The 26,409-nt window shown below is 36.8% G+C and overlaps 1 protein-coding gene and 1 non-coding gene across 7 annotated transcripts in view; one reads left to right on the forward strand and one right to left on the reverse strand.

Moving 5' to 3' along the window:
* The window catches only part of LOC105477935 (HECT domain E3 ubiquitin protein ligase 1), a 111,682-nt gene that overhangs the window by 58,412 nt on the left and 26,861 nt on the right, over positions 1-26,409 (forward strand). For 4 of the 6 annotated variants that reach the window (XM_011734805.3, XM_011734804.2, XM_011734808.2 and 1 more), the window contains exons 13-26: positions 967-1,189; positions 2,041-2,304; positions 2,403-2,479; positions 6,875-7,009; positions 7,558-7,704; positions 9,895-9,989; positions 11,800-11,905; positions 14,716-14,850; positions 15,777-15,916; positions 16,198-16,521; positions 17,703-17,869; positions 17,964-18,140; positions 21,973-22,809; positions 23,495-23,716. In XM_011734805.3, coding sequence (XP_011733107.1) covers positions 967-1,189; positions 2,041-2,304; positions 2,403-2,479; positions 6,875-7,009; positions 7,558-7,704; positions 9,895-9,989; positions 11,800-11,905; positions 14,716-14,850; positions 15,777-15,916; positions 16,198-16,521; positions 17,703-17,869; positions 17,964-18,140; positions 21,973-22,809; positions 23,495-23,716 — 3,049 coding nt within the window. The remainder of the gene's footprint in view (positions 1-966; positions 1,190-2,040; positions 2,305-2,402; positions 2,480-6,874; positions 7,010-7,557; positions 7,705-9,894; positions 9,990-11,799; positions 11,906-14,715; positions 14,851-15,776; positions 15,917-16,197; positions 16,522-17,702; positions 17,870-17,963; positions 18,141-21,972; positions 22,810-23,494; positions 23,717-26,409) is intronic. The other 2 variants (XM_011734807.2, XM_011734809.2) reach the window with 2 other exon arrangements.
* On the reverse strand, positions 8,773-8,876 carry LOC112425971 (U6 spliceosomal RNA). The gene has a single exon (XR_003017204.1). It is a non-coding gene; the product is annotated as a U6 spliceosomal RNA (small nuclear RNA).

Below are 26,409 nucleotides of genomic sequence, written 5' to 3' on the forward strand. Positions count from 1 at the left end.
TATGTAATATATTTATAGAGAGAGACACTGTCTCTATTATCTATATAGAGATAATAGACAGTGTCTCTATTAGCTAGCTAGCTAGCTAGATAGATAGATATAGATAATAGAGACAGAGCCCCAGTCTGTCACCCAGGCTGGAGTTCTGTGGCACAATCCTTCACTATAACCTCACATTCCAGGGCCCAAGCAGTCTTCCTGCTTCCACTTCTCTAGTATCTAGAGCTACAGGTGCGCACTGCCACCCTCAGCTAATTTTAAAATTTTTTTTGTGGAGACAGACTCAGTATGTTGCCCAGGCTGATCTTGAACTCCTGGCCTAAGCAGTCCTCCTGCCTTGGCCTCCAAAAGTGTTGAGGTAACAGGCTTGAGCCATCACTCTCAGCCAAAATTTATCTTTAAAAAGCTTTTTTGGTGATTCTGTTATACACTTCAGTTTGGATACCATTGAGCCTCTCTAAATCATCATTTTTTACAAATAGACCCAGAGATGTAGTGAGTTCAGCAAGGTTTTAGGTTATTATCTTGTTTGTAGTGCTCTAATCCATTAGTCTTTACCCCACTACACCTGGACACGATATTATGTAGGTCATTAATTACATGAATTTCTTGATATTTTTAACACTTATTTGTAAGATTTAGTTATAGGTAATTAATTAGAATTGAGAGCCAGGTGCTGTGGCTTGGACCTGTAATCCCAGCTACTTTGGAGGTTGAGGTGGGAAGATTGCCTGAGGCCAGGAGTTAGAGGCTTCTGTAAGCTATGATGACACTACTGCACTCCAGCCTGGGTGACAGAGTGAGACCATGTTTCTAAAAGGAAAAAAAAAAAATTAAACTACACGCAATTGAGTATTATGTTCAGAACATTTAAATTTGAAATTAGATTCTTGTTTTTAAAATACGTATAAATATTTGAAATTGAAATTATTTCCCATGTTTAATTGAATAATTCTACACATTTAGGAAGATGAACCACAGGAAGATGCTAAAGAATTGCAGCAAGGTAAACCATATCATTGGAGAGACTGGTCAATCATTAGGGGAAGAGACTGCTTGTATATTTGGAGTGATGCAGCAGCCTTGGAATTATCTAATGGCAGTAATGGATGGTTCAGATTTATTTTGGATGGAAAACTTGCCACCATGTATTCAAGTGGTAGTCCTGAAGGTGGATCTGACAGTTCAGGTAATATTTTGTTTCAATTAAAATATTTTCCCAGTTTCTACAGTTTTTTTTCCTCATATTTTTGCTACCATTGTCATGGTATTTTATTTAATTTTTTGAGATTGAGTCTCACTCTGTCACCCAGGCTGGAGTACAGTGGTGCGATCTCGGCTCACTGAAACCTCCACCTCCCGGGTTCAGGCAATTCTCCTGTCTCATCTTCCCAAGTAGCTGGGACTACAGGCACCTGCCACCACGCCTGGCTAATTTTTGTATTATTAGTAGAGATGGGATTTCACCTTGTTGGTCAGGCTAGTCTCGAACTCCTGACCTCAGGTAATCCACCTGCCTCAGCCTCCCGAAGTGCTGGAGTTACAGGTGTGAGCCACTGTGCCCAGCCCGTCATGGTATTTAAAAAAAATATTTGTTTCTTTATTTTTTAATATCCATTTTTTTGTATCAGTAGAGAAAAATTATTATACCATGAAAATGTTTCATAAATGTCTTTTTACTGCATGGGACAAGGAACAACACTATATCTACTTTTTAAAAAATATCTTTACAAATATAGCTCCTTTTTTTGGGTGGGGGGGGGAGACAGTGTCTTACTCTGTTTCCCAGGCTAGAGAGTGGTGGTGTGATCATAGCTCATCACAACCTCAAACTCATGAGTTCAAGTGATCATCTCGCCTTAGCTTCCCAAGTAGCTGGGACTACAGATGTGTACCACCATGCCTGGCTAATATTTCCAGTTTCTAATTTAGTTTTATTGTTTAAAATTTATATTTTAATAGGTCTTTTTTTTTTAAGAGAAAATACATGTTATATTTGAAAGAAATAAGATTTTTAAAACAAGTATTTTGTCTTCATAGAAAGCCGAAGTGAATTCTTAGAGAAGTTACAAAGAGCTCGAGGCCAAGTAAAGCCATCTACTTCAAGTCAACCTATACTGTCAGCACCAGGACCCACTAAACTTACTGTAGGAAATTGGTCACTGACATGTTTGAAAGAAGGAGAAATTGCTATTCATAATTCAGATGGTCAGCAAGCTACAATATTGAAAGAAGATTTACCTGGTTTTGTGTTTGAATCTAATAGAGGAACCAAACATTCATTTACTGCAGAAACTTCCCTGGGTAAGTATGTAGATATGTAAGGTTAGTAGGTAAAAATAAATGAATATGTTAAATTGTAATAAAGTATGCTCTATGAATGTTCTTTTTTTCCCCCCAAGGTTCAGAATTTGTGACTGGCTGGACTGGCAAAAGAGGCAGAAAACTGAAATCTAAGTTAGAAAAAACAAAGCAAAAGGTATATCTGTTGGATGTGCTTTATTCTTGTCTTTTATACTGATGTTGTAAATTTTCAGTGGTTAAGTATAAGCATTGAAAAAAATTGAGCCATAGAACATAAGCAACCCGAATATAACGTATTTTAGTTTTCCTGTTTTCAGTGTTCATTTTCTTAAATATTTATTTACATATTATTTTTATACCTGTACTAAATACCAACATTAAAACAGAATCAAAATGGATATTAGTATGAAACAAAATGTAAATTACTTATTAATTGCATACAAAATTTAACTCATTGAAATTTTTTCTTTTCTTTTCTTTCCTTTTTTTTTTTTTTTTTTTTTGAGACTGAGTCTCGCTGTATTGCCCAGGCTGGAGTGCAGTGGCGTGATCTTGGCTCACTGCACCCTCCGTCTCCCAGATTCATGCCATTCTCCTGTCTCAGCCTCCTGAGTAGCTGGGACTACAGGCACCCGCCGCCACACCGGCTAATTTTTTGTAAAGACAGATTTTCACTATGTTAGCCAGGATGGTCTCAATCTCCTGACCTCGTGATCCGCCTGCCTCGGCCTCCCAAAGTGCTGGGATTACAGGCGTGAGCCACCATGTCCGGCCTGAAATTATTAATGATATTAATATTTTTAGTGTTATAGTGGGATTGAAAATGACTATTGTATTTTACAGTCTGGGTTAATACCTTGTGATACAGCAACTTAACTGCCTGGTTCTAAATTCAGATTATTTTGATGCTTAATTTAATGGCTATGGCAGCTGAAATTATTACTTCAAGAAGATACTGTAGCAGATGCGTAATTGACTAATCTTTTAATGCTTTCATCAGGTTTGCATTGTTATTTTCAAATATGGCCAGTATATTTCCATGTTAATCTCATAGTTAGATTCAACATTTTCTGGTGACTAGCATGTTTATTTTACCTGTAATGGTAATATAAAATAGGATTTGTTTTTTATTTGTTTTGTTTTGAAACAGAGTCTCTCTGTGTTGCCTAGGCTGGTCTAAAACACCTGAGTGCAAGTCATCCTCCTGCCTCAGCCTCTCAAGTAGCTGGGACTACAGGCCCTATGCCTGGTTCTAAGATAGTTTTTAAATACAGTATGTAAAGAATGCTTGTACGTGATTGGGATTAGGGGAGAGTTCTTGTGTTTTTTATGGCTTTGACCAGAGAAATTGTAATAATGGTGTTTCTTTTTCTTTTTCTTTTTTTTTTTTAAAGAAACTTAGCGAAACCCTTGTAATAATGTTTTTTTTTGAGACTTGGTTTCGCTCTTGATGCCTAGGCTGTGGTGCAATGGTGCAATCTCGGCTCAGTGCAACCTCTGCTTCCCGGGTTCGAGCTATTCTCCTGCCTTAACCTCCTGAGTAGCTGGGATTACAGGTGCCCACCACCATGCCCAGCTAATTTTTTGTATTTTTAGTAGAGATGGAGTTTCACCATGTTGACCAGGCTGGTCTCAAACTCCTGACCTCAGGTGATCTACCTGCCTCAGCCTCCCAAGGTGCTGGGATTACAGGCATGAGCCACTGAACCTGTCCTGTAATAGTGGTTTTTATTTGAAGCAGATGTTTTATATAAAGATGTTCATGTCTTTATTTCCTGTTTGAATACGCTAGGTTATCCCAAAGATATTTCAGGTGCCACACTTTGGAAAGAACATAGCTTTTTTGTTTATTTTTATTTTTTTTTGAGATGGATTCTCACTCTGTCACCCCGGCTGGAGTGCAGTGGTGCGATCTCGGCTCACTACAACCTCCGCCTCCCCAGGTTCAAACGATTCTCCTGCCTTAGCCTCCCGAGTAGCTGGGACTACAAGCACATGCCACCATACCCGGCTAATTTTTTATATTTTTAGTAGAGACAGGGTTTCACTGTGTTAGCCAGGATGGTCTCCATCTCCTGACCTCAAGTGATCCACCCCCCTCAGACTCCCAAAGTACTGGGATTACAGGCATGAGCCGCCATGTCCAGCCAACAGTAGTTACATTTTATAAAGTTGTTGTGAATATTGAACCATTGCTTGTAGGAGAAATACTGGGTTAGATTTCTTCTAGGCCTAGAGCCTGTTGTGACAACATTTTTGTCACCTTTTTTTTAATGTTTTCGATTAAAGACACCTTATTTGCTACGTATTGTTTTTTGTTTTTTGAGACAGAGTCTCACTCTGTTTCCTATGTTGGAGTACAGTGGCACAGTCTTGACTCACTGCAACCTCCACCTTCCAGGTTCAACCAATTCTCCTGCCTCAGCCTCCCAAATACCTGGGACTACAGGTGCGCGCCACCATGCCCGGCTCATTTTTGCATTTTTAGTAGAGACGGGGTTTCACCATGTTGGCCAGGCTGGTCTCGAACTCCTACCTCAAGTGATCTGCCCGCCTCGGTCTCCCAAAGTGCTGGGATTACAAGCCTGAGCCACTGCACCCAGCCTGATACGTATTGTTGATTTGTTAGTATTGAACTGGCCAACAGCACTGTTATGCTTGAACAAAGCGTATGTTAGCACACACTTTTTTTCTCTTTTCCCCTTGTAAGGTACATCACAGTCTTCTTGTGCTTAGAAACACTGGATAGCACTTAAGTACTGTGTTTGGGGGCCATTTTAAACAATGAAATCAGGAAGAAAAAGCCCCAAAATTCGATAAGTGTGACGCTAAGTAGATTGGGAGTAGGGCACTTGTTTATAGTATGAGACCCGAAGCAAGAAAGATTGTCACCTTTTTGAATTCTGCTGGGAACGTGCATATCGGGCACTGTAAATTTATTGCTGCACTGTGCATGTCCGTGAATGAATGTGAAAGCTCTGAAATGATTGATTTTGAGGTTACAAATTTTAATGAATACTCATATTTGCAAGCATGGAATCATTGAATAATCTGACTATAAATTACCTATCTCAAGAGCTTTTTGGTATACCTAATATGTCATTATTAACCAACCAAATCTAGACTACAGGGGACTGAAATTTTGTAACACAAACTAAAAAAATTCAATGAGAACATTGTCTCAATCTTGTATTCTCATTAAAAAAATAAAAATTATGGAGGGTGTGGAGTGAGGGTGGCAAGAGTTCCAAAACTTGGGTACTATGCTCACTACCTGGGTGTTGAGATCATTTGTATTGCAAACCTTAACATCACAATATACCCATGTAACCTGCACATGTACCCCCGAATCTAAAAGTTGAAATTATAAGATAAAAATTTTAAAAATTGGCCGGGCGCGGTGGCTCAAGCCTGTAATCCCAGCACTTTGGGAGGCCGAAATGGGTGGATCACGAGGTCAGGAGATCGAGACCATCCTGGCTAACACGGTGAAACCCCGTCTCTACTAAAAAATACAAAAAACTAGCCGGGCGAGGTGGCGGGCACCTGTAGTCCCAGCTACTCGGGAGGCTGAGGCAGGAGAATGGCCTGAACCCGGGAGGCAGAGCTTGCAGTGAGCTGAGATCTGGCCACTGCACTCCAGCCTGGGCCACAGAGCGAGACTCCGTCTCAAAAAAAAAAAAAAAAAAAAAAAAAAATTTAAAAATTATTGCTTCACTTTCTTGATTTAAAATCAGTAGCAACTCAGTGAGTAGGTGGCTGTCCTTTTGCATATATAAACAAGTATGCCTCAAAATATTTTAGGCAAAAATAATTTTAACTAATTTTTATTTTTTATTTATTTTTTATTTTTTGAAGCAAAGTCTTGCTCTGTCACCCAGGCTGCAGTGGCACAATCTTGGCTCACTGCAGCCTCCACCTCCCGGGTTCAAGTGATTGTCCCACCTCAGCCTCCTGAGTAGCTGGGACTATAGGCATGCACAACCATGCCCAGCTAATTTTATTTTTAATTTTTAGTAGAGATGAGGTTTTACCATGTTGGCCAGGCTGGTCTTGAACTCCTGACTGACCTCAAGTGATCTGCCTGCCTCCGCCTCTCAAAGTGCTAGGATTACAAGCATGAGCCACCACACCAGTATTAATTATTAATACTGTTTTATAAAGAGATAGTTTCTTCAAAGTCGTCTGATATCCATGATTGCCATCTTTTAATTCTGAAGGGCATACCAAAATAGAATAGAAAGTATTATTAAGTAGTTTACAGCAATAGGTTTTTTCTGTTGCATTAGAGTTATGCTGGTTTGTTTGGGATTAAAATGGCATTAGGTGAATGCTAAATTTACATTACTTAAGCATATGATTTGTGAATAATATCATGTACTAAATTTCATCAGACCCAGAACATAGGTTGTTTTCTTAAATAACTGTAACTTCAAGAGCTCATTTGCCCAAATGACAGTACATACCTTTTTATGGTGAAATAAGTAAATATGAGTGTCTATAAAAGTGAAGATTTGGTAAAATTATTAATTGTAGTAAAAATTCACATTTGTTATGCTTATTTTGGTAGGTACGAACTATGGCTCGAGATTTATACGATGACCACTTTAAAGCTGTTGAAAGCATGCCTCGTGGAGTAGTGGTAACACTCAGAAACATAGCAACTCAGTTAGAGTCATCTTGGGAGCTTCATACAAATAGACAAGTATGTCAACCTCTAGATTTTGATGATGTGTAGTGAGTTTTAGTTTGATGTCTTCCCCTCTATCCTTTATGTCATGGGTATTGAGTAGGGGGTCAGCAAATTATGGCCCAGGAGCCAAATCTGGCCTGCTCCCCATTTGCATATGACTGCATGAGGTAAGAATGGTTTTTATACTTTTAAATGATTGAAAACAAACCAGAAGGAGAATTTCAAGACACATGAAAATCAGATTTCAGTATCCATATAATTTATCACACGTAGCCATGCTTATTCATTTACATATTGTCTACAACTACTTTGGTGCTACAAGGGCATGGTTGAATAGTTGTGACGTAGACTATATGGCCTGCAAAGCCTAAAATATTTGCACTGGGCCCTTTACAAAAATGTTTGCTGACCTCTGGTAGACATAATTTGTGTTAATCATTTTAACTTTTAATTTTGCTTAATATCTAAATTATTGTCATGATAATTGGTATTCTGATAAGTTATTTTAAGAGCTATGTTTATGTTTTTGGTTGTCTTCATGAATTTTTTTTTTATTTTAGTGTATTGAGAGTGAGAACACTTGGAGAGATTTAATGAAGACAGCTTTAGAAAACCTAATTGTACTTTTGAAGGATGAAAACACAATTTCACCATATGAAATGTGTAGCAGTGGCTTGGTACAGGCACTTCTTACTGTGTTAAACAATGTAAGTTTATCAAGTAGTAAAGAAGAAAAATATAGTTTTAAAAATTATTTGTAGTTACTCCTTTGGTAGAGTAGTTTTTAGTTTGTTTTGTCAAGAAATATTTAAAAGCTGAATGATGTTAATATTTCTAATTTCTTCAACCTTTAAGTTTTATCGTTAGTTTGAGCCAAATGAATTAGATAATGGTTTATTTTGATTTCTAAGTTGCCAGTTATAATTTGCTAAAGGTTTTGTTGACTAAAAACACTGAAGCCTAAGATTTATTATTCACTGCTCTGATTTTTACCTAAGTTATATAAAATAGAATATGTCTGTAGACCTTAAGTACTCAAGTTATATACATAATGTATGAACAGTGAAAGTTTAGGAAGTTTATGATGGAAGGAACTCTCCACAGGGCCTGTTTTCCAAAGAAAAGTATTGTTTGGAGGAGCAAAGTTGTAAGCCTACCTAAGCATATCATAAAGCTATTCAAAAATAACTCAGACCCAGTCTTGTGGATGGAAATGTAGTGCTGGAGTCACATTCTGCTTAAAGTTGTAACAAATACAGATGAGTTAAAAGGAAAAAAAAAAAAAGACAGTGTAGGAAGTTTATGTGAAAATTTGATAAATATTTGCTAATAACCTTATATATTTTTTTGATTTAAGAATGCCTCTTTATTGTGGTAAAACTTTTTTCCTTTGTTTATATATTTACTTATTTTTGAGACAGAGTCTCGCTTTGTCACCCAGGCTGGAGTGCAGTGGTGCAGTCCTGACTCACTGCAGCCTCTGTTTCCTGGGCTCAAGTGATTCTCCTGCCTTAGCCTCCTGAGTAACTGGGATTATAGGCGCCTGCCACCTTGCCCGGCTAACTTTTGTATTTTTAGTAGAGACGAGGTTTTGTCATGTTGGCCAGGCTGATTTCACACTCCTGACCTCAAGTGACCCGCCTGCCTTTGCCTCCCAAGTGCTGGGATTACAGAAGTGAGCCATTACACCTGGCTGTTTTTTCCTTTATTTTAATGAAAGAATTATTTTCATTTCAGTTCTACTTAGTTCTATTTAATTAATTATTTATATTTTTAAAAATTTGGAATGCTTCACGAATTTGTGTGTCATCCTTGTGCAGGGGCCATACTAATCTCTGTATCATTTCAGTTTTCGTACACGTACTGCTTGCTGAAACGCAGACTACTCAGTTTTAATTGTTTTTAGTGTGTGTGCCTGTGTGTGTGTGCACTTGCCTGTGCATGTGCATCTGTGTGTTCACCATGTTGCCCAGGCTGGGCTCAAGCTATCTGCCTGCCTTGGCCTCCCAACGTGCTGGGATTACAGGTATGAGCCACTGTGCCTGGCCAGAGTTGATTTCTTGATCTTAATCATTGTATGTGCTGATGCACTTTTAAGATTTACTTTAGGCTGGGCACGGTGGCTCATGCCTGTATTCCTAGTACTCTGGGAGGCCGCGGTGGGCAGAACACTTGAGGTCAGGAGTGCGAGACCAGCCTGGCCAACATGGTGAAACCCTGTTTCTATTAAAAATACGAAAAATATTTAGCCAGGCATGTTGGCATGCACCTGTAGTCCCATCTACTCTTCTGTAATTCTGAGGCAGGAGAATTGCTTGAACCTGGGAGGTGAGGTTGCAGTGAGCCGAGATAGCACGACTGTACTCCAGCCTGGGTGACAGAGCGAGACTGTGTCTCCAAAAAAAAAAAAAAAATTGCACTTGAACTTCAATGAGTCCCATAGTCCCTTCATAAACTTTACTATTTGCATTTATTCCCATTTATTACAGTGATGTATCACATTATATCACTTAGTAATCTGTGAAATAGTTTTGATGTACCAGTTTTTTTCTACTACTTATTAAAGTAAATAGTACTGTTAAAATGGAAAATGTTCATTCCTATATTAATATAATCTGAAACCATCTTGTATACTTGGGGAAACACTGATTTTGCAGCATAATTGCTGAGTACATTATAACATTGAAGAAGGAAAAAATTTTGTATGTTAGCCATGGCCTACTAGTCACATAGTAAAAATAATTTTAATTGAAAGATGAAATGATTAATGATTTTATTCAGATTGTAGTGATCATTGTATAACAATATGTTAACATTTGTCTCTTAGTTTTTGATAAATTTCAGTAAGATCCTTAAATTATTTTTTTTTGAGACTTTATACTTTTTGTTTTCTTTAGAGCATGGATTTGGATATGAAACAAGATTGTAGTCAACTGGTAGAAAGAATAAATGTTTTTAAAACTGCCTTTAGTGAAAATGAAGATGATGAAAGGTAAAACCCCAAATGTCTTTGAATTTGATGTTAGTAATGTTTACACAGTTGGTATGCTTCCTTTAAAATAAGTCTAGTATAACATTTATGCACACAAAAGAAACTCTTATTTAACAAGAAAGTAACATATTATACGTGTATAATAGGAAAATTTTTGAAGTTTTTAATCTAATGGAATAAAAAGAAACATTGAAATTACATGTCTGGTATGCATGCCACTGATCACTTAGTTTACTTATTCATGATAATTATTATTTTGTAAATTCAGACAAGGTTTTGCTCTGTTGCCCAGGCTGGAGTGCAGTGATGTCATCTTAGCTTACTGCAGCCTCAACCTCCTGGGCTCAAGCATTTCTCCTGTCTTGGCTGCCCAAAGTGTTGGGATTACAGGCATGAACCACCGTTCCTGGCCTGATCACTTAGTTTAAATTACATGACTGTTTAAGATAGTTGAAAATTTGAACACTGATGAAATGTTTGATAAATTAAGTGATAATTTCTCTTTTTTAAAGTGTAATACTATTTAAAAAAAATAATTTGTTAGATTTATGTACAAAGACTATCTCTGGATGAAATGATAAGCTCTTTAGTATTTTTTCAAAATATGTAAGAAGGAGAGGCCAGGCACGGTGTCTTACACCCGTAATTCCAGGACTGTGGGAGGCTGAGGTGGGTGGATCACTTGAGGTCAGGAGTTCGAGACCAGCCTGGCCAACATGGTAAAAAACGATCTCTACTAAAAATAAAAAGTTAGCTGGGCCTGGTGGTGGGCGTCTTTAATCCCAGCTACTCGGGAGGCTGAGGCAGGAGAATCCCTTGAACCCTGGAGGCAGAGGTTGCAGTGAGCTGAGATCACGTCACTGCACTCCAGCCTAGGTGACAGATTGGCCATTAGTAGCTAATTGCTAAAGCTGGGTTGATGAAGGTTCATTATATTATTCTGTGTACATTTGAATGGGATTGCACTTTTAAAATAAGTTATACAATTTATTCAGATAATTGTGTTAATTTCAAATTTCATTTTTAATGAATGCATATTATATCTTTATGGATGTATAATAATGTATTGAAGTATTGCTATGTTAAACATTTTAGCTCTTTGAAAACTATTACTAATACTCAAATATACTAGTCTCAATGGAAACATCTTTTTATGTAAATTCCATAAGTGGTAATACTGTGTTAAAGGTTATAGATTTTTTTTTTTTTTTTTTTTTTTAAAGAGATGGAGTCTTGCTGTGTTGCTGAGGCTGGAGTCCACTGGCTATTTACAGGTGCCATAATTTTGCACTACAGCCTCAAACTCCTGGGCTCAAGTGATTCTCTTTTCTCAGTTTTCCTTGTAGCTGGGACTCCAGCATATACCACCTTGCCCAGCTCTGCAAGATGATTTTTAAAAGTTCTTGATTCAAATTTTCACATTGTTTTCTGGAAGTGTCAACGCAATTTACAGTCTAACAATGAGAAAGGATATGTTGTAATATCCTTGCCATCAAATATTTTTTCAAAACTTTGTTGCTTTATATTCTTTTTTATTTATCAAATATCAAATAAAATTATTTAAACTTTAAAAATAAATCATACGTCTGCTTTAAATATAATTTTTTATTCGAAAAATGAAACGTTTTATTCTTAAGTGAAGGAAATTGAGTTGTGAGAGTATCTCTACTCAGACATAATCTAATACAAAAATTAAACTTTGTAGTCATGAAAAAGTAGGGGTATATAGTGAAGTTGATTACTATATTTTCTGCATGAACATTTACATGTAGTTATACAAAAGCTCTTAATAATAATTATTTCTTCACAGTCGACCAGCAGTTGCATTAATTCGAAAGTTAATAGCTGTACTAGAATCTATTGAACGCCTACCTCTCCATTTGTATGATACACCAGGATCCACATATAACCTCCAGGTAACCATAAAAAATGTAGTAGCTAGTATTGCTGAATGCATCTAGGAACAGTGTGACACTTTTCTTTAAAAAAATTATTTTCTTTCACGTCGGATTAAAATAAAAATGATTCACTTAATCTTTAAAGATTTTAGCTTATATGCCATTCGATTGATCTTAATGACTTGAAATCTGTTTTGTTTGATCAAATCACTGGGAAATGATGCATTTATTCATTTAATATTTGTTAAAAGAATTATAATTCATAGATCATAAGTGGCAAAAGATATATCAGTGGAAAAAGCTGAGAAAAGGGTTCCTCTTATTCTACAATTATGAGTCAGTTCTGTCTTAGTCCATTTGGGCTGCTGTAACAAAATTCCTGCGAACTTAATAAACAGAAATTAATTGCTCACAATTCTGGCAGCAGGGAAGTCCAAGATCAAGGTGCCAGCAGATTTGGTGTCTGGTGAGGGCCTATTCCTCTTAGATGGAACCTTCTAGCTGTGTCCTCACGTGGTAGAAGGGATGAACAAGATCTCTCAGGCTTCTTTTAAAAGGACACTAATCCCATTCATGAGGGCAGAGCCCTCCCAAAAGTTCCGCCGTCCAACATCACTGCACTGGGGATTAAGTTTTAACACGTGAATTTTGCGGGGACACAGACATTCAGACCATGGCAAGTCCCTTCCTTATCTCTATATTGTAAACATAAGAAAAAACGTCAAGATGTTTTAAGCACAATTTTTTTCAGGTCTTTCTTGATGTCAGTGGTTAGAGTCAGATTGCCCAAGTCTTCACTAGTCCTGTCAGCCACATGGTTTCATAGCCTGTTTCTTTTCCTTCCCTTCTCCTCCCCATATATGTATATCTGTATATAATATGTAACTTCCTATTTATATTCTCATTCATTCAATTATTCTTTTCTTTAGTAGCTGGGATCTAGAGGCAAACAAACAATACATTTTACTAATATCCTAGCCCAGAACTTTTATCACTTTTTTTTGTGGGTTTCTTAAGGGTTTCCTAGCAAGGCCTTCTGCTTTGAATTTTGTTCTGCATTCTACTGAATGGAATAGTTTCTTTTAAATAATAGCCTTCAATGAGTGACTGAGGATCTATATATGCCAAAGCAATGAAAAGTTAACAAAACTTGCCATACCTCTGAGAACCCAGTACTGTTACCAGTGCCAGTAGACTCCCAAACTGGAGTGCTTATCTAGGGAGTTTTACAGTGCAGTAGTTGCACCTGATATTCTATATGTAAAAGATGTAGAGGGCTACTTTGTGTTTTGTTTCAGACAGAATAACTGGGGTAAGGGGGACTTTTTGGTCCATCGTTTTTAAGCTTTGTTTCTGGTAAGTGGATGAGTTGGAGATAAGTCTCAAAGACAGTGCACCAATGCCTTTTATTATGCATTTTTCACTTCAGGAGATTGTGCAAGATCCAAAGAGAGGAAGGCCAGGAATGTGCTCTCTGGTGATTTTGCTGTCTAAAACTACCAAAATGCACATACAAATCTTTAATTGTTTTTATAGGAATTAGTTAAGATTTGTACAGAAATGAAACTACCTAAAATTGCTAGTCCTGTGCTTGTTGCTTACTAAAATGTATTGGATTAAAAACTATTTTGCATCTCTTAAAGTTTATTAGCCTTTGATCATACAGGTTGAGTATTCTTTATCCAAAATGCTTGGAACGAGAAGCGTTTTGGATTTTGTAATATTTGTATTATACTTACCGATTCAGCATTCCTAGTCCAAAATCTGAAATGCTCCAGTGAACATTCCTTTGAGCATCATGTCAGTGCTCAGAAAGTTTCAGATTTTGGAGCTTTTCAAGATTCCAGATTTTTAGATTAGGGATACTTATCCTGTAGAATATATTCTAGCGGAGTAAGCCAATTAGCTACTTTTCAAAAACTTACCTGGAAAATTGTGAGTTATAAGTCACTTTGGTTAAAAAGTTTTATAAGTTTGTTTAAATTGTTGTGTATTTGAAGTTGTTTAGAAATTCTAGGAAGTTAACTATCTTTTTCTTGATAGCCACTGTAACTTACTCAGTGGCCTTTTTATAAAAGTATCTTTTCCTGTAGCATTGTTTTTTGGAGTGCAGTGTCATGATCTTGGCTCGCTGCACCCTCTGTGTCCCAGGCTCAGTTGATCCTCCCACCTTAGCCTCCCCAATACTTGGAACTACAGGCATGCATGCCCGGCTCATTTTTTGTTTGTTTGTTTTAATATGTAGAGATGAGGTCTCACTGTGTTGCCCAGGCTGGTCTTGAACTCCTAGGCACAAGCAAGTGATCCTCTTGCCTCAGACTCCCAAACTGCTAGGATTACAGGTCTGAACCACCATGCCTGGCCTAAAGAATGTTAAATAGGCTGGGCGTGGTGTCTCACACCTGTAAACCCAGCAGTTTGGGAGGCCAGGGTGGGCGGATCACCTGAGGTCAGGAGTTTGAGACCAGCCTGGCCAACATAGTGAAAACTGTCTCTACTAAGAATGCAAAAATTAGCCAGGGTGGTGGCATGTGCCTGTAATCCCAGCTACTTGGGTGGCTGAGGTAGGAGAATCGCTTGAAGCTGGGAGGCAGAGGTTGCAGTAAGCCGAGATCAATCCACTGCACTCTAGCCTGGGCAACAGGAGCGAGACTCCATCTCAAAAAAAAAAAAAAAAAAAAGAATCTTTAATAGAAAACAGACATTTGTTCATAGTTCCATTATGTTTATACTTCATACATCGCAGTTGTTTTAGGGTATATCATTTTTTACAACTCTGAGACAAAAACCAAGACGTTTTCCAAAGTATTTTGATCGTTTTTGTGTAGATACTTACAAGGAGATTACGATTTCGGTTGGAACGTGCACCTGGTGAAACTGCATTGATTGACAGGACTGGCAGAATGTTGAAGATGGAACCTTTGGCTACAGTTGAATCTCTGGAACAGTACCTTTTGAAAATGGTGAGTTTCTGGCAAGGGCATGGTGAAATAGGCATTCTGAGCAGTGGTTAAGCCTTTTAGAACAGTAATTTGGGAAGTATATATCCAGAGTTATGGTAATACACTTTGGCCCAGTAATTCCATTTTAGAACTGATTTCTACATGAAGATGTTTATTATAATTTTGTAATATTGAAATACTAAACAAAAACCTTAAATCAATGAATTAATGTTAAATAGATAATTCATATTAAAAATTTAAATTTAATTGACAATTGTGTATAAAATTATTTCTGTTAATTTGAATATCATATAGCCATAAAAATGTATAAAGACTAATGATAACGGAAAAATGTTTTTGTACAGTATGATCAAGAATTTGTTCTATCCATTGGAATAATAAACTAAAGAAATACTCTGTGATTATTAATAGCAAGGTGCTTTGGTTGTGGGACTTTTTATTTTTCTTTATATTTTTTGCATATTTTTAAATGAACATTTGTGTTTTTTTGTTTGTTTTTTGTTGTTGTTGTTGTTGTTTTGTTTTGAGACAGAGTCTCACTCTGTTGCCAGGCTGGAGTGCAGTGGCACAATCTCGGCTCACTGCAACCTCTGCCTCCCAGGTTCAAGTGATTCTCCTGCCTCAGCCTCCCGAGTAGCTGGGACTACAGGTGCCCGCCACCATGCTTGGCTAATTTTTGTGTTTTTAGTAGAGACGGGGTTTCACCATTTTGGCCAGGATGGTCTCCATCTCTTGACCTCATGATCCACCCGCCTCGGCCTCCCAAAGTGCTGGGATTATAGGTGTGAGCCATTGCGCCCAGCCTAAATGAGCATTTGTGATAATAAAAGAAAACAATTCACATTAAAGAGATAGGAAAAAAGTAGGCAACATGCTTGAAAACAGCATTATTAAGGTGACTGTCTTTCATATTTTCTTTGGTTTAGGTAGCAAAACAGTGGTATGATTTTGACCGATCTTCATTTGTTTTTGTTCGAAAATTAAGAGAAGGACAAAATTTTATATTTCGGCACCAGCATGATTTTGATGAAAATGGAATCATTTACTGGATTGGAACAAATGCAAAGTAAGTCAGTCATTCTACTTTAAGCTGGAGTGACCATATTCACTTGGTAAAAGAATTGTAGGAAGTAGAATAAAATTGTTAACACTCTGAATATTCTGTGGTTTAAGGAAGTTTGCCTTGTAGGTAGAAGTTAAGATTATCCAAATTACTTTTTATGAGGAAAAAAATGTCTAAATTGCTAATTCTAGAATTGTACTTAATATACTTTTATATTTAAAACCTTCTGCAAATGCAATTATCTTAACATTGTTATTTGCTAATTTTTCTTTATTTTTGTATAGAACTGCTTATGAATGGGTAAATCCAGCTGCCTATGGACTTGTAGTAGTAACGTCATCAGAAGGAAGAAATCTACCTTATGGCCGCTTAGAAGACATACTAAGTCGTGATAATTCAGCTTTAAATTGTCATAGCAATGATGATAAGAATGCCTGGTTTGCCATAGATCTGGGTCTCTGGGTGATACCATCAGCATATACACTTCGTCATGCTCGTGGTTATGGAAGGTCTGCACTGAGAAATTGGGTTTTCCAGGTATCCAAAGATGGACAGAACTGGACTTCTTTGTATACCCATGTTGATGACTGCAGTCTCAATGAACCAGGGTTAGTTGAGGAGTCTTTGCAAATTGGAAAACTCACTAAAGAGCTTTGTTTATTTTTATAATTTTATACTCTAGAGCTCTCTTCTTTGTGAAATACTGAAGCAAAATTTTCCTTCTAAAAACAAATCACTTGATACTTCAGGCATTAAAAGTTTGAAACTTTACTAAAACTTTGTCAAAAGGTTTAGATTAAATAGTAGAAAACTGAGCTGAGTATTTTACACTGGATCTTAGCCAAAAGGCTGAGAAGCTATGAATATTTTAAAAATTGGTATATAGCTATATATACATACACACACACACACACACACACAGAGCACACTAATGGACACAAGTGAAATAAGCTTTCCATCAACTCTCCATATAATCACGTAATACTTTGGAATGTTCAGCATATTAGCAGTGGCTATTGCTGGTTGTAGAATTAAGGCTGACTTAAAATGTTTTTATTTTTATCTATCCTTAAATTTTATGTATTGAATTAGTTTTTAAAAGACAAGTCAGTAACTTCTAAAATATTAGTTATACTAAATTTTATTTATACATTTTGGCACATATCAAGGAGTAGATTATGTACTTAAATTGCTTTTGGCATTTGATATGGTATGAGAGGAGCTTCTTAACATTAGGATTAATAGGTGATGTTTTTACCCCTTTTTCATGCTTTAAAGACAAAATATTAATACGTTATTTAAAACTTTGCAAAAAACGTTTTTAAGTCCTTTTTTCCATCATAAGAGAATTTCTCCTACTCTTTGTAAACTTTTTTTTTTCTTTTTTCTTTTTTGTGTGTGAAGAGAATGGGGTCTTGTTATGTTGGCTGCTTTCTAACTCCTGGCCTCAAGTGATTCCCCTCACCTCAGCCACCCAAGTAGCTGAGACAACAGGGGCACACCACTGCACCCATCGTTTTGTCTTTTATCTTTGAATTATATTAATCATAAATCATTAATGTTATGAGTCAAATCAATAGCGTACATTTAAGTGTTTCATTTTTAACTTGTTTTCTTGACTACTTTTTTCCCCTTGATTTCTTGATTCTTGTAATGAACTGTTGAGTGAATATGAAAGTTAGTGTATTTTTTCTACAGGTCTCTGTTATATAAAAAATCTTCCCCATCTTGAATTTCTTTTTCATCTGTTTTAAAATATTACATAATTTTTTCTCTAACATATTAACAGGTCAACTGCAACTTGGCCTCTTGATCCACCAAAGGATGAGAAACAAGGGTGGAGACATGTGAGAATTAAACAGATGGGGAAAAATGCCAGTGGACAGACACACTACCTCTCACTATCTGGATTTGAACTTTATGGCACTGTAAATGGAGTATGTGAAGATCAGCTAGGTAAAGAGATGATAGGAGACTTTTCTAACTTACTGAAACAATTACTTTTGTAAAAAGTGTTTTGGTTTTTATTTCTCCAATTTCTGCCTAACAGGGAAAGCAGCTAAAGAAGCAGAAGCTAATCTTAGACGGCAGAGACGTCTAGTACGCTCCCAGGTTCTGAAATACATGGTTCCAGGAGCTCGTGTTATCAGAGGCTTGGATTGGAAATGGCGAGATCAGGATGGCAGCCCACAGGGAGAAGGCACTGTCACAGGAGAACTGCACAATGGTGAGTAGGTGCTCAGCACATTTGTGTAGAAAATGGGTAGTTAAGTTTTTTCTTCTGTCTTTCAAGATAATTTATAAATTGCATAAATGTATGAGCACTGTTTAGAAGAACTGTTGATATCACATTGTAAATGGAAAAAATGTAAAGAAAATAAGGGAAAATTTTAAGTTCTTGGGTTTTGACTAGAAACTTGTAATATTTTGGAAGTGATCAAGCCTAGTGTAAGTTGAGTATCTTCAAGATACACTTCTGGTTTTTTTCCCTCTAGTTTATTTTCAAGCTTACTGTGAGTTTTATTTTAACTTCTTATGCTTTTCTTTATCTTGTTAGTGTCACAGGAATCACGCAATAATTTTTATGGTATCATAAATCATGTAGAAGAAAAAGGATTAGCATTTTTACTTAACTATTTTTTAATAAAGCATGGAACAAAACGCATCGTCTCTTTATCTGTTAGTAGATTATTGTTTCAAAATGTTTCTCAGCCTACCTGCTTTTTTGGGAGGAGTTTATCATGTTTTGTAAATATTGCTGTGTGAATCGAGTTTCTTTGATGCTGCAAAGTTTAGCAAAGTCATCCACTTATTGCTATTAACTTCAAAGCAATTATAGTGGCAAATTGTTTTCTTCAAACTATAAGGTTGATTTATTAGCAGATAATTTGCCTAAACATCAGTAGGTTTGTTTTCATCAATTTTGTATCAGTTTTTAGCATTAAAAAAAGTAAAATGTTTATATTCTCAACTTACGGCACATTTGTTTTTTTTTTTGTTTTGTTTTGTTTTTTTTTTGAGAGAGAGTCTTGCTTTTGTTCCCTGGAGTGCAATGGTGTGATATCGGCTCACTGCAACCTCTGCCTCCCGGGTTCAAGCGATTCTCTTGCCTCAGTCTCCCAACTAGCTAGGATTATAAGCATGCGCCACCATGCCCGGCTAATTTTGTATTTTTAGTAGAGACGGGGTTTCTCCCTGTTGGTCAGGCTGGTCTCGATCTCCTGACCTCAGGTGATCCACCCGCCTCGGCCTCCCAAAGTGCTGGGATTACAGGCATGAGCCACCACGCCCGGCAACTTACACCACATATTTAAAGAGCTAGAATAAATGTGAAAGTACTTAGGAGAATGACTGACATTTAATTTCATGTGTTATGTGGTAAAGACATTTATTTATTCAAATAAACCCTTTGATTATATTGCTTTTAAGTACTTAGGAGAATGACTGACATTTAATTTCATGTGTTATGTGGTAAAGACATTTATTTATTCAAATAAACCCTTTGATTATATTGCTTTTAAGATTCTATTTCTTGGATTATTTTACTGCCAGATGTTTTTATGTAGTATCAGGCCCTAATTGCAAATCATTTTAATCATACAGGTTTACAGTGACCTAAAATTCATAAATACCAGTAATAGTTGAGACATCAGTAGTACCATTCAACTCAGAAATTTCAAATTTTCTTGTTTTTTGGGCATCTTGATGATACTTATTAAAAAGTTGTTATTCTATTTCCTGTAATTGTTTTGGCCTTGATGTATGTGACTTGAGAAGAAGAGGCTAGTTAGAGGCGTGTGAATGCAGTTCTTTTTTCTCGGGATGGAGTCAACTGAAGCAATTGCATAGGGAAATTAGAATATTGTTTTTTCCCCCGAGATACAATGGCACAACAGTTTTAATACAACCACCAATCTTCACAAAATAATTTTAATACTTTGTGCCTGGACTAGCAGCATCTTGCACTGTGATATTCCTATACATACATAAGCATTTTATTGAAGTACAAATGTTAAAAGCAGAGTAACTTAAGCAATTGCCTATACAAAGGTAAATAGACACTGTAGGTTATTTTTCTTCTTGATTCATTTTTGCTGCATAGTAAGTTGCAATTACATTTCAGTATAATGTTACTGATCTATAAAATACATTTGAACTGTGAGGTATGGCATCTCCTTATGACAGAGTGCTCACATGTAAATCTGAATATTTTGAGTTTTTTTTTGTTTTGTTTTATCTGCCACAGATGGGAAAAACAGAAATCATGTAGCCTAGAAATTTCAGGGTTTAGCATTCAAGAAAGGCCTATTTTTGCTGATCTGACAAATGCAGAAATTTAGTTTTGGCTAATCAACATGGCCGTTCCCATCAAGTTATGTCTTTAAGTCTCTATGTCAGAGAGGGTTCTTAGCTTTCAAATACTTAAGCCAACCATTTCTAATGATGGCTAGTCGTTACTGACTCTATTTTTTTTGTCTATCTTTTGGGCATAGAAGGAGTTGAGAGAGTATGTTTTTTGGGCCAATTAATACAATACAAAAGTTACTTTTATTTGAGATTGGGCTATGTTTTTGAACCTTCTTCTTTTCTCACACATTTCTGTGTAGCAGAAGAGATAGTTAAATGTTGGTTCTTCAGAGATTATTTCAGCATACAGAAAACAATAGAGGCAATTGAAAAATCTCATCTAAGCTACTTATGTAGATTTGGGGCAGTCACTTTTCCTTTCAAAGAACACATATGCAGATAATCCCCACAGGTAATTCAATATTATTTCCCTCTGAGTGCCAGCATAAACATATGAACTTGGTGTATGTGTGGGTGGGCATCTGGGTGTGTGGATGGGTGTGTATGTGAACTTGGGCCCCTTTTATGTGTGGGTAAGAACTTTATAAAGGCTTGTTATAGTTTTAAAAAAATGTTTTTTGTGTCTTATGTTTTTCCCTGAAATAGTTAGCTTATAACACTAAAATAAGATTGTAAAATTTATATTAATTTTCTTTTAATAGACATTTTTTTTTTTTGCTTTTGGAGATTCATTACCTTTTTAAAAAAAGAATATTATTTTTCAACTACAAGTAAATATATAAATTGAATATCATTATGCTCATTAGTTCTGTACATGTTAGTAGCTTTAGCAGATAGTTTCTAATAAAAGAGCTCAGTATGCTCTTTAAATTTTTTTTTAGAATTTTCTGTGCTTATTCAAATTTATTGAACTTAATTATTTAACATAAGAGAACCAAGGAACCACTGAACTTTGAGAACACAACCGAAATGCTAACTTTAGTATTTTATTTGAGCTAGTGACCTAAAATTTCTGTGGTAATATATGAATATTTTGAGAGGTTAGCCAAAATTAATGGTAAGAAATTAATGGTAAGCTAGCACGTTTTTCTAGACAGAAAATTTGACTACACATAATTATACTTAGCAATTTAAAAACTTTTACCTAGATTGTGTTTACTTGCAGAAGTGGCAGTATTTTACCACGTATATCAATCTTTTAAAATTTCTTAAACAGTTCTTCCATTTAAGAAGTAACCAAGCCAGGTGCAGTGGCTCACATCTGTAATCCCAGCTACTCAAGAGGCTGAGGTGGGAGGATCATTTAAGCCCAGGAGTTCAAGATTAGCATGGGCAATGCAAGACCTCATCTCTAAAAATCAAATAATTTTAAAAATGAAAAACAACCCAGTAGATTTAAACATGACCTTTACATTGCTTTTAAATGTCATAGACTGAATAGTTCAGAAATAAGGGAAATAAAAGGAAGAATTTTAAACATTTCCTGGAAACCCTTGTATACAGTACATATTTCTTGTCCTTAAAATATTTTTATCATGAGAGTTAAATATTATAGACTTTCAGATAACTAGTCATATAGTCAAATAATTGAGTCCAAAAATTTACATATATTTTAGTTGGCAGACCTTGATTGACTAGAAATTCAGAAAAGGACAGCACTGATGAAAAGCTGATCCCATATTGTGGAGCTACTGTCTGACACGCTCCTATCTGCTTTCTGCTGGGTCTCACAAACTCCTGTCCCTTTCCAGGCTGGATTGATGTCACCTGGGATGCTGGTGGCTCAAACTCTTACCGTATGGGCGCAGAAGGAAAATTTGACCTCAAGCTTGCACCAGGGTACGACCCTGATACAGTGGCATCACCCAAACCTGTTTCATCCACTGTTTCAGGCACAACGCAATCATGGAGCAGCTTGGTGAAAAACAACTGTCCAGACAAGACATCTGCTGCTGCAGGCTCCTCAAGTAGAAAAGGAAGCAGCAGTTCTGTGTGTAGCGTGGCCAGTAGCAGCGACATCAGCTTGGGTTCGACCAAAACGGAACGGAGATCAGAAATTGTAATGGAACACAGTATAGTTTCAGGAGCTGATGTCCATGAACCAATTGTTGTTCTTTCATCTGCTGAAAACGTCCCTCAAACAGAAGTAGGGTCGTCTTCCAGTGCAAGCACCAGCACCTTAACAGCGGAGACGGGAAGTGAAAATGCTGAAAGGAAGTTAGGCCCCGATAGTTCTGTTCGTACTCCTGGGGAGTCTAGTGCAATATCCATGGGAATTGTCAGTGTTAGTTCTCCTGATGTTAGTTCAGTATCTGAATTAACTAATAAAGAAGCAGCTTCACAACGACCTCTTAGCTCTTCAGCAAGTAACAGACTGTCAGTGAGTTCTTTGTTGGCTGCTGGGGCCCCTATGAGCTCTAGTGCAAGTGTACCTAACCTGTCCTCAAGAGAAACATCTAGCTTGGAGAGTTTTGTAAGGAGAGTGGCAAACATAGCACGGACTAATGCCACGAACAACATGAATCTAAGCCGAAGCAGCAGTGATAACAACACTAATACTTTGGGGAGGAATGTGATGAGCACAGCAAGTAAGTGAGCTTTTCCTTCTGGAACCAATGCTTTTTCCACTTGGAGGGATGCAAAGTAGGGTCTCTTGTTCTGGCTGCAGTTTTTAACTAGGTCATTAACCATATTAGATAAAGCTACATCAAATTTAGCACTTCAGGAATATGAAGTTAAGTTCTCTAGAATCATAATATTTTCAGAATTCAGATTAGGTGTGATAAAGAACCTCTTATTCTAGAAGGATAAAACAATACTTCTGATTTTCACTCCTTTATGATACATCATTAAGCAAAGTTGCATGAGGAAATAGATGACTATTAAATGTTATCATAGTGCAGTGAAACCAAAGCATCATGTAAGTATAGCTTTTATTTAGACTCTACATTGATCTTAGCTTCTGAAAGTTAAATTCCAATTTAAGCTGCTTACAGGTCAAAATAATTCCTTTGGAAAATACATTGGGAATTATTTCATTGCTTGTTTCATTTCTTTAAAAAAGTTAGGCATAATATTTAAAAATATAATAGTGCTATAAAAAGAATTTTTAGTTGGATTTCAGTTGGGTTCCCAAAGTTGTTGCTTTTCAGGAACCATTTTATTATTAGTGTGTTTTATGACCTCACTCTTTAAAAAATATAAAACTTGGTTTTTGTAAGGTTTCTACAGTCTCACCTATTTGTACTGATTTGCTTCATTTTTTGTCTTTAGCTTCTCCTCTTATGGGTGCTCAGAGTTTCCCTAATTTGACCACACCTGGTACTACATCAACAGTGACTATGTCAACGTCCAGTGTTACTAGCAGCAGCAATGTAGCTACAGCAACAACAGTTTTATCAGTTGGTCAATCATTAAGTAATACTTTAACCACCAGCCTCACATCAACTTCCAGTGAGAGTGACACAGGTCAGGAAGCAGAATATTCCTTATATGGTAAGTTATAATTTAAAATTGAAGTATTTAGATACTTAAATAACGATACTTTTATTATGTTTTCTCCTGATATTTTAAACTTTTGTTTAAAGAGAATTATTCTCTCTTCTTATAAATATGTAATCTTTGGGCCAGGCGCAGTAGCTCATGCTTGTAATCCCAGCACTTTGGGAGGTTGAGGCAGGTGGATGATGAGGTCAGGAGTTCGAAACCAGCCTGGCCAACATGGTGAAACCCTGTCTCTACTAAAAATACAAAAAAAATAGCTGGGCGTGGTGGTGGTTGCCTGTAATCCCAGCTACTCGGGAGGCTGAGGCAGGAGAATTGCTTGAACCCGGGAGGTGGGGGTTGCAGTGAGCCGAGATCGCGCCACTGCACTCAGCCTGGGCGACAGAGCAAGGCTCTGTCTCAAAAAAAAATTACCTGGTCAGATGTGGTGGCTCGCGCCTATAATCCCAGCACTTTGGGACACCAAGGTGGGAGGATCACTTGAGGCTCAGGAACTCAAGACCAGTCTGGGCAACATAGACCCCCCATCTTTACCACCCCTACACCCCCAAAATTAGCCAGGTGTGATGTCGTACTACTCAGAAGGCTGAGGTGTGAGGATTACTTGAGCTCTGAAGTTCAGGACCACACTGAGCTGTGATCATGCCACTGTACTCCAACCTCAGTGACAGGGCTAGACCCTGTCTCTGAAAAAATATTTTAAAAAAAATTGCAGTTATCTGATTATACATGAAGTAGATCTAGGGACTTTATGTGTCATTTTTTTTTTTTTTTTGCCTTTTGTCACAAAAGAAGTTTTAATGGAAGAACCATAAAGTGATTTGACACTCTTATTACTGAGAGAAGAACTGTAATAGATTCATAAGGTTTGTAAAATGATATTCCTTGTATGCTGTTATCAAAGACTTTTGGAAATAATTCCTTAGTTAGGTAACGCATGATTCTTGCAAATTAAATTTTATTCAGAAAGTTCAGTAACAGCCTTATGGCTTCCATGTTGTAATCAAAGGGATGTATTTGATTCAGTTAAGATACAGTCTGTGTTTCTATTTCTCTTATTTTATCTTATTAGAAAAATAATGCTCTGAATAGAAACTAGAAGAAAATTAAAATCGTCTAGTCCCCACCTACCAGAGACAACCACTGTTAATCATTTGATGTATATCATTTGATGTATGATTTTGCTTTTTTAACAAAAAAGGATCATATCCTTTTCTGCCAGCTGTTTTCACTCAATACATTGTGAAAACATTTTCACATATGTTGGATGGGTTTCTGTAACATTTGAAATGACTGTCAAATATTTCACTGTATGATCATTTAATAAATTATCAATTTTTTATATTTAAGTTATAACTTTTTCGTTACCATAAACATCATTATGAATGAACTTTCTTGTACTGTATTTTAGTATATTTCCTTAGGATAAATGCCTAAAATGATAATTACTGAATTGCTTTCCAAAACATTGCACTCCATCCCTATTGTTTTGGAATACCCTCTACCATATATCCTTGATCATATTGCCTGTTTTTCTTTAAAAAAAAATTGGGAGTAATTTTAAAGACAAAGTTTATATGAAGATACATTTTTAAAGTGCTATTTTGTGTATACCCCCTTTTTAATGTTTTCATTTTTGTGAGAATATAGCCTCTCCTAATTCATAGCAAGAATTTGATATGATGTTCCAAAGTTTTAAGAAAGTCGTTATATTTCTGTTTCCGCTTTTCTTATCAAACAAATGTGTAGCAAAATGGTGATTATTACACCAAAGTGTTATAAATTGATTGCATAAACTGTTTTCTGATTTATTATTTCTCATGGTGGCCCTGTGCCCCTCTCTACTCATTTGTTATTATGTTCACTTCAAGCATTAGTTCTTGGTCATGGGAAGTTAAAGATGATCGTGGGGAGGGAAGAGTAAACTGGCAGGGCGCTGTGGCTTACGCCTGTAATCCTAGCTCTTTGAGAGGCTGAAGTGGGCATATTGCCTGAGGTCAGGAGTGTGAGGCCAGCCTGGGCAACATGGCGAAACCCTCTTTACTAAAGTACAAAAAATTAGCCAGGTGTGGTGGCCCACGCCTACAGTCCTAACTGCATAGGAGGCTAAGGCACCAGAATCATTTGAACCTGGGAGGCAGAGGTTGCATTGAGCCAAGATTGTGCCATTTGCATTCCAGCCTGGGTGACAGAGCAAGACTCTGTCTCCAAAAAAAAAAAGTTAGAACTACTGATTGACTTTTAAATTTTGTTGTTAGGTTTGACCAGCCTTAAAAAAAATTATTGTTGGCCGTGTGCAGTGGCTCATGCCTATAATCCCAGCACTTTGGGAGGCCGAGGTGGGCAGATCACAGCCTGGCCAATATGGTGAAACCCCATCTCTACTAAAAATATAAAAACTAGCCGGGTATGGTGGCGGGCGCCTGTAGACCCAGCTACTTGGGAGGCTGAGGCAGGAGAATCTCTTGAACATGGAAGGCGGAGGTTGCAGTGAGCCAAGATTGTGCCATTGCACTCCAGCCTGGGGGACAGTGTGAGACTCTGTCTCAAAAAAAAATTTATTGTGAGGTGATGAAAAAAAATTTAATGTAATTTTTATTTTAGATTCAGGGAATACATGTGCAGGTTTGTTATAGGGATATATTGCGTGATGCTGAGGTTTGGACTTATATTGATCTTGTCAC

This window comes from Macaca nemestrina, chromosome 7, assembly GCF_043159975.1.
Source record: "Macaca nemestrina isolate mMacNem1 chromosome 7, mMacNem.hap1, whole genome shotgun sequence".
In the NCBI taxonomy this organism is placed as follows: domain Eukaryota; kingdom Metazoa; phylum Chordata; class Mammalia; order Primates; family Cercopithecidae; genus Macaca; species Macaca nemestrina.